General features: G+C 52.0%; 1 protein-coding gene across 6 annotated transcripts; it reads left to right on the plus strand.

The window, feature by feature from the left end:
* Positions 1-5531: 5531 nt before the first annotated feature.
* Positions 5532-13285, plus strand: LOC102448206 (general transcription factor II-I repeat domain-containing protein 2-like). Of its 6 annotated transcripts, none has more exons than XM_089771278.1 (3): positions 5532-5647; positions 7298-7782; positions 9896-13285. In XM_089771278.1, exons 2-3 carry the CDS (start codon positions 7438-7440, stop codon positions 11741-11743), a joined length of 2193 nt encoding a protein of 730 aa, XP_089627404.1. In that variant the 5' UTR covers positions 5532-5647; positions 7298-7437; the 3' UTR covers positions 11744-13285. The 6 variants fall into 6 exon arrangements, with proteins under 6 accessions (XP_089627404.1, XP_089627406.1, XP_089627405.1 ...); XM_089771280.1 differs by having other exon boundaries at positions 5620-5647; positions 7302-7782; XM_089771279.1 differs by lacking the exon at positions 5532-5647 and adding an exon at positions 6049-6315.
* Positions 13286-13548: the final 263 nt, after the last annotated feature.

Below are 13548 nucleotides of genomic sequence, written 5' to 3' on the forward strand. Positions count from 1 at the left end.
GACAGCACAGGACTGTTTTCCGCAAAAAAGCCCCGATGGCGAAAATGGCGATCGGGGCTTTTTTGCGGAAAACTGCGTCTAGATTGGCCACGGACGCTTTTCCGCAAAACGTGCTTTTCCGGAAAAGCGTCCTGCCAATCTAGACGCGCTTTTCCGAAAATGCTTTTAACGGAAAACTTTCCCGTTAAAAGCATTTCCGGAAAATCATGCCAGTGTAGACGTAGCCTTTTAGATACCTGAAAACCGCTCTCTCATGTCCCCTCTCAGTCTTCTCCTTTCTAAACTGAACAAGCCCAATTCTTTCACCCTCCCCTCCTCGCTCATGTTCTCTCGACCTTTCATCATTCTTGTTGCTCTTCTCTGGACCTTCTCCAATTTTTCCACCTCTTTCCCAAAATGTGGGGCCCAGAACTGGACACAATACCCCAACTGAGGTCTAACCAGCGCAGAGCAGAGCGGAAGAATGACTTCTCGTGTCTTGCTCACAACACACCTGTGAATGCCTCCCAGAATCATGTTTGCTTTTTTTGCAACAACGTCACGCTGTTGACTCATAGAATCGTTCCTGATTGTTATTTAAATGTCCTTCGTTGTAGGACACTGGAGGGTAAGATTAGTTCATTATTTAATGGCATGTTGACATTCAAAAGGTAAAACTGTATCAATGTAAAACAAATTATCTCAACTAGACAAACATCTAAACTACATTTTTTTCCGAAAGAGGATATGCAAATTCCGCAGGATCTCACTTTCGAAAGAAGATCTTTTGAAAGTAGTTTGGACGCAGTTTTTTTCGGGAAAAAAACTTTTTTTAAACAAACCCACGTAAACCATCCTTTTTTAAGGAAGAGCGGTTTTTTCAAAAAAGGATTTTTTTCCGAAAAAAAAAAGCATCTAGACTACTTTCGCTTTCAAAAAATCCTCTTTCGAAAGTGAGATCGGAAGAAGAGAGGCACATTTCCACGGAATGTGCATATCCTCTTCCAAAAATAGAACATAGTCGAGACAAAGTCCTGATAAACTCCTGCTCTGTGAGAGCAGAACTCGAAATAAGCGATGCAACTTGAGTTACGTCAATTGCGTAGCTTCTTTCGAAATAGCTTGTTTCGAAATTGGGGGCGTCTACACAGCACTTATTTCGAAACAGAGCGTTCTTCCTCCACCTTCCCTTCCTCCTTGTACAACGAGGGTCGCAGGAGTTGGAATCAAAAGTCCTCCAGGACTGACAGAATTTCGAGATTATTTCGAAATCACTGCCTGCCGTGTAGAGGCGGGCTAAGTGATTTCGGAATAGTGCTCGTTATTTTGAAATAATGTTACGGCGTAGATGTACCCTGAAAGAAAAGCTCTCCCCCTCCCCCCTGAGGCAAAACGTCCACCCGACACCCGTTTCCTGGAGCCAACCCAGGTTATGTTTACACTGGTTTGACATCACAAGTGCGGGTGACCTGCAAAAAGTGAAAAACAACCAAACCGGTTTGTCTGCCCCTCCCCTTGTTGACACGTCACTGCCCCGTGGCTATTACCCTGTTGACAGATGGAGCAAAGCATTGTGGGTAAGCACCCCGTGGTGCAGGGCTGAGGAATGTCTCCTCAGCCGGCCTGCCGCTGGGTTCCTAGCTGGGTGGAACAAAAGAAGTCCCAAGATTTGCTCTTGGTTTGTTGCCCCAAAAGGAACGGCTCAAACACAGCTGTCGGATGCTTCCCAGAGCTGAGAAAGCAGAGTTGCAGGGCAGCAGAGATCACATCATGCTGAGCAGAGCCAGGAGGGCCGGGCTTGGGGGAGCCTGGCCAGACAAAACCAACAGCAGTGTCCACCCTGGCTCTTTGTCGAGGGGGAAAGTCCAAAGTCTCTGGCAGGGGTAGAAGTTTTTGGTTGCCAAAATTGGGCCGGTGACTGGTCCTATTGCGTTTCAGGAAGGGGACGGGCTAAAGAAATCTCCTCCAATCTATGGGGAGGATCCAGAGATGCAAATCAGGAGCAGGGACAAATAAAAAAGCAAAGAGAGGCGGGCATGATGGGCAAAGATACTTCTCCCCCACCCGTTGATTTACACACACCCCTCCCTCTTCGTCACTTCCTCCTCCTCGTTACGGTCCAGGTGACCGTTCCTGGCGCCAGAGAGTGGGGGTGATGCCAGGTAAGACTCACCAATGGAGGTTCCCAGCAGGCCCCGGGACTCCGGGACAGCACCAATGCGGTACCCCGGTGACTGGAGGCAGCTATGCTCCTCCGCAATTGTCAGGCACACGGATGACTTCAACACCCCCTAAGATGCCTCATATTGCTTCTCACAGGGGGGAGATTTTTTCGGAACTTTAAGAACAGCTGACCCCCGCCACCCAGAGCACCCCGCGTCTGCCGTGGCGATGAGGGCCGCGTTTTGTGTCCTGTGCCTCGTGGTTTAGCGTTGTCACGTCTTGTGTTAACAAGAGGATTGTACGGGAGATTCTTGAGGACTTTCACCATGTTTACGAGACAAATACCGCAAGGGTGTGTGTATGTTTGTGGAGTCCAGGGTGTGAGCCGGAAAAGAACCACGCTGGCGAAGGGGCGTTTCAAGACCAAAATAGACACAAGGTTTGGCGGTGGGCGGGCATGGGAAAACGAATGCCCACATTTAAAAGCACAAAGGTGAATTCGTCCCTCAGCTCTGCACGGATCCGCAGGGGATGTGAGGTGGGAAGGGAGGTTTCTAGCCCCCCTGTGCAGACACAGGGTAACGTTTGGGGGGGAGCCCCATCTACACAAACCCTTCACCTTGCGGACAAAACCCTGGCGGCTCCAAACAAGCCCCCCTGGAACATGCAGGCAGTGGTGGGATACCTCATCTGCCCCTGTGCCCCTCCCCTATCTCCCCTGCCTCTCTAGTGACCCCCATTTCCCCCCCATGCCTCTCTCCCTGCCCGCTCATCCTGCCAGCACCCCTTTCCCCTTCCCCCCTTTCCCGCCATGCCCACCCACATCACCCCAGAGCTGAGCTAGGTCCCCCTGGAATGTGGAGGCAGCGGTGGGATATCTCATCCACCCCTGTGCCCCTCCCCTATCTCCCCCGACCCTCTAGCGACCCCCATTGCCCCCCAAGCTTCTCTCCCTGCCTGCTCATCCTGCCAGCAGCCTTTTCCCCTTCCCCACTCCCAACGCTCATCCACATCACCCCAGAGCTGAGCTGGGTCCCCCTGGAACGTGCAGGCAGCGGTGGGATACCTCATCCGCCCTGTCCCAGCTGCAGGGAGACAAACCGCTCCGCATCTTTGGAAGTGGACTCTGAATTTGTCCCCTGGGGGCCAGGGCTCTGTCCCGGCTCAGGGTGTAAATGCAGACATGGCGAGGGTGGGGCCAGACGGTCCTTACCGTCCGTTTCCAGGATGAGCGTCTCCCCGCCGGCTCAGTCTGGGAGCTGCCAGGTCCCGCTTGGTGCCTCTCTGTGTGCCCTGCAGCTTTGTGTCTTCTGCACCCAAAGGTGCCAGCCTCGCCCCCAGGACCTGGGGTAGAGAGCCGGCCCCCAGCCGGGACAGCCCAGAATCGCCGGGGTGTGTCCACTTTGCACGGAGCAGCTTTGCGGCAGACTTGGCACAGGACACCGGGCCGCTCCCTCGTGTTCCCGGAGCTCGAGTGTCCCGTCCCTGCCCGCGCGAACCAGGAAGAACGGGTTTCGGTTTATTTCCCGGTGCCCGTAAATGTGCAGCTCGGATTGGCACCGGACAGCCCCCGTCTGCCCACTTCCTGCTTGTTGGGGTGGCATGGGGGGGCGGCGGAGGGAGCTGGGAATGGTCATCGGGACAAGGAGCCACATCGCGTGCTCATTCCTGGGGCCTGGATTCTCCCCAGCAAAAATACAGAGTGTGTGTGTGTGTGTGTGTGTGTGTGTGTGTGTGTGTGTGTGTGATTCTCCCCAACAAAAATACACGTGTGTGTGTGTGTGTGTGTGTGAGAGAGAGAGAGAGAGAAATTCTCCCCAGCAAAAATACACAACCCGTGTGTGTGTGTGTGTGTGTGTGTGTGTGTGTGATTCTCCCCAACAAAAATACACGTGTGTGTGTGTGAGAGAGAGAAATTCTCCCCAGCAAAAATACACAACCCGTGTGTGTGTGTGAGATTCTCCCCAGCAAAAATACACAACCCCCGTGTGTGTGTGTGTGTGTGTGTGTGTCCTCCGAAGAGCTGGAGCAAGGTCGGGCGCGTCGACACAGCAGCGTTATTTCGAAGGAACGGACGTGATTCCGAACTCCCGTCGGGCTGCCTCTCCCCCTTTCCCGGCAGGAAACGGCTCACATGGAAGTTTTCCCTGCGGCTCCCATTGGCCGGAATCGCAGCCAACGGGAGCAGCGGGCTGCATGGAGCCAGGCAGACGCCCCCAGCCTCCTCCTCATGCCCAGACCCCGAACTCCTACCTCGCTCCTGCACCCTACTTCCTGGACAGACCCCCTCACCTTCAGCTTCCTCCTGCTCCCTACCTCCCAGCCCCTCCTCCACCCAAACCCCTGGGCAGACCCCTCACCCTCACCCCCTCCTGCACCCATGAGACAGCCACAGGGGTCGCCCCGCTCCCACCCCAGTGCCAGGGTGCTCCCGTCGCTGCAGCAAAGCGAGGCGCAGGGTGCATGCAGGGGGTGGGGTGACCCCGGCTGACACCCGCCCTAGTTTGCATTGCCTGGACAGCAGGAGGCAATGGGGGAAGCAAGGGCAGGAAGGGGCGCAATGGAGGCGGAGCCTGCAAAGGTGCGGGGGGAGGAGGGAGGCTGCCCTTCGGGGTCCCGTCAGCTGAGCGCTGGGGCGGCCGTCCAGGAGAGATCCAGCGCTCCCGCAGCAGGTGTTTCTCCGGGTGGTGCACACTGGTGCGTGCTTTGGTGCATAGGCCAAAATTTAATCCGCACATGGGCTCTGCACCTAGGCAAAGGGGGGGCCTCAGCCTCCCCCCCCTATAATCGCACCCCCAGACATAGCCCCGCCCCCTAGGCCCCGCCCCAGATATCACCCCAGCCCTAGGTATGGCTTCGCCCCCTAGGCATGGCCCCGCCCGTTGGCATAGCCCCGCCCCCATGTATGACCCCGCCCCCTAGACATAGCCCCGCCCCAGAAATCACCCCAGCCCTAGGCATAGCCCCGCCCCCTAGGCATGGCCCCGCCCCTTGGCATAGCCCCGCCCCCATGTATGACCCCGCCCCTAGACATAGCCCCGCCCCCTAGGCCCCGCCCAATATCACCCTAGCCCTAGACATAGCCCCGCCCCCTAGTCATGGCCCCGCCCCTTGGCATAGCCACGCCCCCAGGTATGACCCCGCCCCTATACGTAGCCCCGCCCCCTAGTCCTGGCCCCGCCCAGAGGACAGCAATTGCACTGGAGCCTGGAAGAACCCGAGCTTCTCCGGGGGGACGGCCACGGGGAGCGACGTCACTCCGCGCAGACCAGAAAAACTACATCCCCCGTCATCCCCTGCGCCAGCCACCGGCGGCTTCCGCCTGCCAGGGACGCGCGAGAGAGGAACGCGCGCAATTCCCGACCAATGACAGGGCGGGAAACGATCGGCGGCCAATAGCGGGGCGGGGTGGGCAGCGCGCGGCGGCCAATGGCGGGGCGGGGCGAGCAGGGCGGCGGCCAATGGCGGGGCGGGGGGCGGCTGGCGGCCCCGCGGCGCGGCTGAAGTGAGTCCGGGCCCGGGCGGCTACTTGGGGGGGGGGGGGGGGGGCCGCGCGTGTGGGGCGGCCGTTGGCGGCGGGAGCGGCTCGCGGGGAGTTGGGGGCGGGGCCAACGGGCTGGAGCCGGATCGGGCCCAACTGCCCCCCCAGCGCCCCCCTCCCCCCCCAATAGCCCCCAGCGCCCCCAACTGCCCCCCCAGCGCCCCCTTCCTCCATAACGCCCCCTCCCCCCCCCAGCGCCCCCTCAACACCCCCCGACTCCCCCGCCCCCCATCATCCCCCCAGCGCTCCCCACCTCCCCCTCATCCACCCCCCAACTTCCCCTGCCCCCCAGCGCCCCCCTCATTGCTCCCCCCGCCCCCCATATCTCCCAGTACCTCCTGCCCCCCCCCCATAACCCCGTTCCCCGGCGGGGGGAGCTGTTCCCTGCTCGGCCCCACAGCCCTGCTATGAAAGGGGGTCCGAGTCGAGCCCCCCTCCGTCCCTCCCCGAGTCGTTCAGCGATGGGAACCCAGGCAGGACGCAGCGTACCAGCCTCTTCTGAACTCACCCCCAAGGGCCCACCCACCCCGCTGTCCTGAGGCACCGCGGCAGGCCAAAAGGATACACAGCAGGCAATGAACTGTGGACCACCTTGCCCCGCAGCACGTGTCTTTTGAACCCCTCCTTCCAGGGTCTGTCGTGGAGCACGCAACAACTTCATTCATACAAGCTTCTAAGAGGGATGGAGAACAAAACTAGGCGGGAACATCAACTCCTGCAGAGCCTAGGGAAGCCGGCGGGGCCAGTTGGGTGGGAGGCGGCAGGGTTTTAGCAATTTAATAACAGTGTGGGTAATTAACCGCTGAAACAATTGGCCGGGAGACACGGTGAAGCCTCCATCCTTTGGAGATTTTAAGTCAAGACTGGCGTTGCTTTCTGAGGGTGCGTCTACACAGCTGGGCAAAAATTGAAGTACGCGACACAATTTCAGCTATGTCAGTTGCGTAGCTGAAGTCGAAATAGCTTAACTTGGCTTTTGGCATTGTCTACATGGCAGGAAGTCGAAGGAAGAGCGCTCTCCTTCCGACTTCCCTTACTCCTCTGTGAAATGAGGGTTGCAGGAGTCGGAGTAAGATGTCCTCCAGCCCGACATGATTTCGAAATAATGGCTTACTGTGTCAACGCGCACAATGTTATTTCGGAGTAACATCAGTTATTCCGAAATAATGCTGCTGTGTAAACATACATAAAAGATCTGCTTTACCACTACCACAGATTATCGGTGGGATGCAGGAATTGCTGGGTGAAATTCTCTGGTCTGCGGTATGCAGGGGATTCAATCTAGATCAGGGTTTCCTAACCTAGGGGTCGGGACCCAAATATGGGTCGCCATTACATTTCAAAAGGGTCACCAAGTGTCTCCCCAGGTGGTTCTGCCCTCCCTCCTCCCCCCATTTTTGAATTGCCTTGGGTCACCAAGTCTTCCTGAATTGTCAAAATGGATCCTCATCTGGAAACGGTTGGGAACCGCTGCTCTAGATGGTTTCATTTCTTTCAGTGTACAGCCGAGGTTTTAGAAAGGCAAAGATGAGGTGGGAAACGCTGCCCTTTCTTTTAGTAAGGTGTTGCCAATGGTTTATAAACCTCACTATTACAATGTCGTCTGATTTTCAGTTAGAGTACAACTCCTTACGTGAAGCTGATCACTGAAACTCTTAACTACCGCCATAGCCTCTGCCCATCCTCCGAGAAAGCTACCAGAAGGAGCGTCGCGTTGTCCCATCTGTCTGGATTATTTCAGGGATCCGGTGAGCATGGACTCTGAGCAAAGCTTCTGCCGATTTTGCATCCCGGCGTACTATGCAAAATTGGAAACCGAAGAAGAGGACGTTTTCTGCCCACAGTGCAGGAACAAATGGAAGACCGAGAAATTCCAGTTCAGCAGGCTGCCTGCCGGCATGGTGGAAACAATCCCGCAATTAGAAATAAAACTGGAGGACCAGAAAGAACAGACAATGTGTAGTGTGGCGGCGGAGGAGGACAAACGAAAACTGTTCTGCGAAGGAAATGGGGAGGTGATCTCTGTGATTTGTGACGAAACCCTGGGGCACAGATCGGACATGTTCATGCCTGTGGAGGATGCTGCGCAGGAATATGAGGTATTTGGCATGTTATTTATTTCTAAATAATCAGGAGAATGAAATCGCAGCGGGAAAAATTTAATTTTAAAATTCCAGGGAATTAATAGTTTTTTCTTGAGACTTTCCTGTAGATAATGGTTGAAGCCCTCTCCTGGGAGGTAAGGTTGGAATAGAGCAGGGTTTCCCAACCTTTGGGTCGGGACCCAAATATGGGTTGCCATTATATTTCAAAAGGGTTGCCAAGTGTCTTCCTAGGTGGCTCTATCCTCCCTCCTCCCCCTGTTTTTGAATTTCCTTGGGTCACCAAGTCTTCCTGACTTGTCAAAATGGGTCCCCCTCTGGAAAAGGTTGGGAACCGCTGGAATCGAGGGTCTCCTTTCCCAACATCAGGCAGACCGGGGAATTGAACCTGCATTTCTCACATGCCAGGTGAGCGCTCCTACTTTGGGGCTAAACATTTTAAAGCAGGTGACTCCTTCTCTGGCTGTTCTGTGCATAGCTCATTTCCCCCAAGAAATGACTTGGGTGTCCAAGAGACGGGTTTCTGGTGGGGGGGTCGCTGGCAGAGACGACTGTCTCACCTACAGCCTGGAGTTAGGTGTTTGTCTCCCTGAAGGGGTGGGGCTTAGGACACCTCTTGTCAGCACCTCCCATTAGCTAGCTTAGGCAGCTCCCTCCCTTGCATGCTGGGGTTTGCAAATTGAGTCTAAGGCACGGTCCCGAAGTCCATCCGCAGCCCAAGAACATTCCCAGTACGGTCTGCGAATTTTTTGTTTTTTTCAAGTTTTTCATTGAGGCCTGCACAGCTGCCGACTGAGGTCAGCCACGCGAGAACTCACCCAGCCACCAGCAGCATCTAGACCCCCAACACTCACATACTTCCAGCCATAGAGGGTGCTGCTCAGTCCGGGAAGCCGTGCTGGCTGCCTCCGCCGGACACAAAGCACGTTGGCTGAGCTGACCCACCTCTGCAGCGGGGTAGGGGGCCAGTCAATTTCATTTCATTTACCTTGATCTGGTGAGTTTCACTCTCGGTTACCCTGGCCGGTAAGTTTCCTTTCGTTTACCCCAGAAGGGTGCGGGGGATCCCTGTGCGAGGGTAGGCTGTTAGCAGGGTTCAGGGACGAGAGGCCTTGACCGTTTCTCCTGCTGTTGGTTTAAGAAACGCTTGTAGTGTTAAAACGTCATTTTCTGTTACTTGGATGCTCGGACACTAAGACGTGAGCTCACCCAGCCTGACTGCACAAGGCAATGGGAAATAATCACACCAGATTCACAACTACTGTCCCATACTCTCTCGCAACATAAATTGCTTGTGTTCGGGCTCTCAAGCGATTAAAAAAAATGAATCATGATTAATCACGTGATTAATCGCGTGCGCCTCCCCTTTGAAATGCTGCGGTGGCGTTTCAATGGGGCAGCGCTGCGTGGATCCCGGGATGAGCTGGAGTCCCCAGCTGACCCCAGGCTCCATGCAGCGCTGCCCCTTTGCAGCGCCGGGGCGGCGTTTCCAAGGGACAGCGCAAGGCATTCCACGCGGCACTTCCCCTTAACCCGAGATCATCTGGGCAGTCCCCAGCTGACCTGGGCTCCATGGTAGCTGCCCCTTTGAAACGCCGGGGTGGCGTTTCAAAGGGGCAGTCGACGCACAGCTGCCTCCGCATGTTTAAAAGGGGCAGTGGAGTCCGAGGTCAGCTGGAGCGGCACTTCAAAGAGGCAGCGCAGCATTAATGCCTACGATTAATGCGTTTAAAAAATTAACGCGTTAATCCTGCCCTGTGTTAATCGCAAGCATTAATGAATGTCAATTGACAGCCCTACTTTGTTTTGTAATAGCCAGCCCAGGAGGAGAGAGTGAAAACATTAGTACAACCCCTCTCCAATGACTCATGCAAGTTAATTTTAAGATTAAGCTTTCAGTGCTGTCTCTTCCAGTTCCACAGCTCTCCCACTGTTTCCTACTTGCATTCTTTCCCTGTTTCTGTGTGAAAAACCCTCCCACTAGCAATTGGCCCAACTGAGCAGGAGACAGAGGAGAAACGACAGAACACAAAACGCCATCAAATACACAAAATAAACCAATGTGGGGAAAGTGGAGGCTAACAATTGTTTTCCTTCAAATTTCTTTCAGATGGTCCCTTCGGGGGTTGCTTATAAACAGCCATACAAAGAGACGTCTCCACCTAAAAAAAGGAAAGTTGACGACGAACGTCGCCGATTCCAAGATAAATGGACTGTGGATTATTTTGTCATCGGGTGCAAACAGAGTGCTTCATGCTTGATCTGCCAACACAGAGTTTCCGTTTTAAAAGAGTACAATATTAAGCGACATTACACAACGAAACATGCACAGCTCTATGATAAATTTCAGGGAGAAGAGAGAGAGAGGATGGTCTTACAACTGAAAAGAGAAGTAGTGAAGCAGCAGCAGCTTTTTCAGAAAGTGAGAAAAGAGTCAGTGGTTTTGGCAAGTTATGCCGTGAGTGAAATGATTGCGAAGTGTGGGAAGCCATTCACTGATGGTGAATTCATTAAACAGTGTATTGTTAAAGTCAGTGAGTTTGTCTGTCCCGATAGGAAAGATGTTTTCAGCAATATCAGCCTATCTCCAAATGCAATAGCAGAGCGTATTCTTGAGCTCTCTAAAGACATCGATGGGCAGCTCATCGAAAAAAGCACAACTTTCTGTGCCTATTCAATCGCAGTCGATAGTACCAGTTTGATTGACAGTCCGCAGCTTGCGATATTTGTGCGAGGCGTTGATGAAAACTTTGCTGTAACCGAAGAATTACTCAGCTTGGCAACAGTGCGTGGTAGAACAACTGCCAATAAAATTTTTCACTGCCTCACAGAAGCACTGGAACAACATGGTCTCCCGTGGCACTTGTTAGCGGGCTTAACCACTGATGGAGCCCCAGTAATGGTCGATCCACAAAACGGATTGGTACCGCTAGTGCAAAGAAAGATGACTGAGGAAAACACTGAGCAACCAGTAGTGTTACATTGCATCATTCACCAGCAAACAGTGTGCAGTAAGTCTTTGAAATTTGACAACGTCTTGTCGGTGGTTGTGAAATGCATGAATTTCATTCGCTCGAGGGGCTTACAGCGCAGACAACTGCGTGCTTTCTTAGAGGAAATCGAATCTAAATACGGCGACATGCTCTACTTCACTGAGGTGTACTGGCTGAGCAGGGGTTCTGCTTTAAAGAGATTCTTTGAATTGAAAACAGAGGTGAAAAGGTTCATGGAAGAGATTAAAGTGCCTGTACCAGAATTTGAAGACCCTAGATGGATGACGGATCTTGCTTTCCTTGTTGATGTCACACAGGAGCTGAATATCCTAAATTTGAAGCTGCAAGACTCCGATCACCTGGTGACAGCAGTGTATGACAATGTGAGAGCATTCACAACAAAGCTAAAATTGTGGAAAAATCAGATTTCTCATGGGAATCTCACTCATTTCCCAACGTGCAAGTCACTTGTGGAAGAGCTTGGCCCTGAAACATCGTTCAGTGGTCCTGTATATGCTAATAAGCTTGACCTGCTTCTGCAAGAATTTGATCAGCGGCTTGCAGGCTTCAAAATGCACAAGGAAAGCTTCGATATGTTTGCAAACCCATTTTCGGTCGACGTGGAAACCGTGCCGTGTGATTTACAAATGGAGCTCATTGATATGCAGTGCAATTCCTCTTTAAAGACTAAATTCAGAGAAACAGAGGATGTCATAGAGTTCTTCAAACAGCTGCCACCGTCATTCCCAAATCTTTGCAAAGCCTTCAGAAAAATCATGTCTTTGTTTGGCAGCACTTACATTTATGAGACTCTTTTTTCTGCAATGAACAGATTAAAACACCGAACTCAGCTCTCCGATGCACACCTGGCGGCCACCATGAAGGTTTCAACTGTTCAGTCCCTGAGGCCAAACATCCTCAGACTGACAGAACTGAAGTGTTTCCGAGTGTCTGGCAAACGCTGAAGCCTCTACGGCAGGCGAAGGGTTGTATAAATTTGTATGACAAGGGTTTTGGGGGGTTTTTTCATTCTAAGAAATTTGAAATAAAAAATACAATAAACTTTTTTTTTCCCTCCGAACACCATCTTCAGTGACATTATTGGACCGCTGGGAGGATTTGAGGACTGGCCCTAAGGTAAATTGAGTTTGAGATCCCCTGCTGCAAAGTCGAAATTACATCAAAGCAATGTAATATCTGGCAGTCATGAGCTAATAATGCCCACCGCCGCCAGATAAAGAAGCGGATCTTAAGATGCTGAAAGTTTGAGAGAAGTTACTTATCAACTGTTGTGATTTATGGTTCCTACTTTTCTATTATTTATCTGGATTATCTTTGATTCTGGGGTTGTTTCTGCCTGTTGCGTAACTAATTTTGCAAGTGTTCGGTCAACAAGAGTGGTGGGGCATAACTGGTTACATAATTAATTTCATAATGGGGTATTTCATTCAGAAATACTGTTGTGTTAAAAAGATTATGGTGCAGCTAAGCGGGGCTCCAGTTTAACTGTGTAAATTGGGGTGGAAAAGGAAGTTCTTTGGAACCTCGTTCCAGGGCAAAGCCCAAGATGAGAACTGCCAGACCTCAGTACGCTGCCAACTATATTGCGCAAGAACACCAGACACCCTGATTCTGGTTGGTCAGTAGGAAAACCTTGTTGGCCTTATTGGGAGTGGTGGGCATTTTATGCTTAAGAACATAGGAACGGCCATATTGGGTGAGACCAAAGGTCCATCCAGCCCAGTGTCCTGTCTGCTGATAGTGGCCAATGTCAGATGCTCCAGAGGGAGGGAACACAACAGGGAATCATCATGTGATCCCTTCCCTGTTACCACCTCCAGAGAAATTCCTACCCATCCTGGCTAATAGCCATTGATGGACCTGTCTTCCATGAATTTATCCAGTTCTTTTTTGAACCCTGTTAAAGTCCTAGTCTTTACAACATCCTGTGGCAAGGAGTTCCACAGGTTGACTGCACTGATAAAAAAATACTTCTTTTTGTTTTTTAAAATCTGGTTACCTCTAGTTCTTATTTTATGGGAACATGTCAATAACTTTTCTTTATTTGTTTTCTCCATACCTGTCGTGACTTTATAGACCTCTATCCTGTCCTCCCTTAGTCTCCTCTTTTCTAAGATGAGCGTATGTGTTCTGTTTTGATAACTTGGGAAATACCGATTAAGGGTATTACAGGGCAAGGCACTTTCACTGCTAAAGGGCTCCGCAAACCGGCAGAATTACTTAATAGAAATAGATGTTTCAGTGGGTTTAACGAAGCAAGAAAAGCGGTATAGAATTGAATAAACCACACTATAATTACTTTTCAGAGTTGCATGATAAAGCAACGCAACAAAATAAGAGACACGGTCTGCATGCGCTATTTAATACATACAAAGGATACAGTCGTTTCAATGTAATACGCATATAAAGAAACCTCAGACGCAAGGGGGTTTAATTTTAATGTTACTATCTAATCCTATACTTAATACAATCGAATATATATTTTACAGAGTCTTTCTGTGTGTTTGTTCAAGAACTCCTCATAGCATGATAAGGGCTAGTGCCACCAAGTTTGGTATAGAGCTTCCCTGTTTCACAACTTAAAGCAAGGTCAAGGTTTGCTTGTGACCGGACAATGGGATGGGCCTGGAATGGGATTGATTCTCAGAGAACCACACGGAAAAGAGACAGAATCACCAGGCAGATGAAACAGAACTCCATCCGGGACTGCCCTAGCCCTAGCCCTGAGCCGCCGGCTTCCAGGCGCCCT

The sequence above is a fragment of the Pelodiscus sinensis genome, chromosome 19, assembly GCF_052426305.1.
Source record: "Pelodiscus sinensis isolate ZL-2025 chromosome 19, ASM5242630v1, whole genome shotgun sequence".
In the NCBI taxonomy this organism is placed as follows: Eukaryota; Metazoa; Chordata; order Testudines; family Trionychidae; genus Pelodiscus; species Pelodiscus sinensis.

What these genes read in the sequence shown, in the direction of transcription:
- LOC102448206 (XM_089771278.1), top strand. Translation starts at nt 7,438, where the DNA reads ATGGACTCTGAGCAAAGCTTCTGCCGATTTTGCATCCCGGCGTACTAT. An exon ending in ATGCTGCGCAGGAATATGAG is followed by an intron (nt 7,783 to 9,895) that starts GTATTTGGCATG and finishes AATTTCTTTCAG; the next exon opens with ATGGTCCCTTCGGGGGTTGC.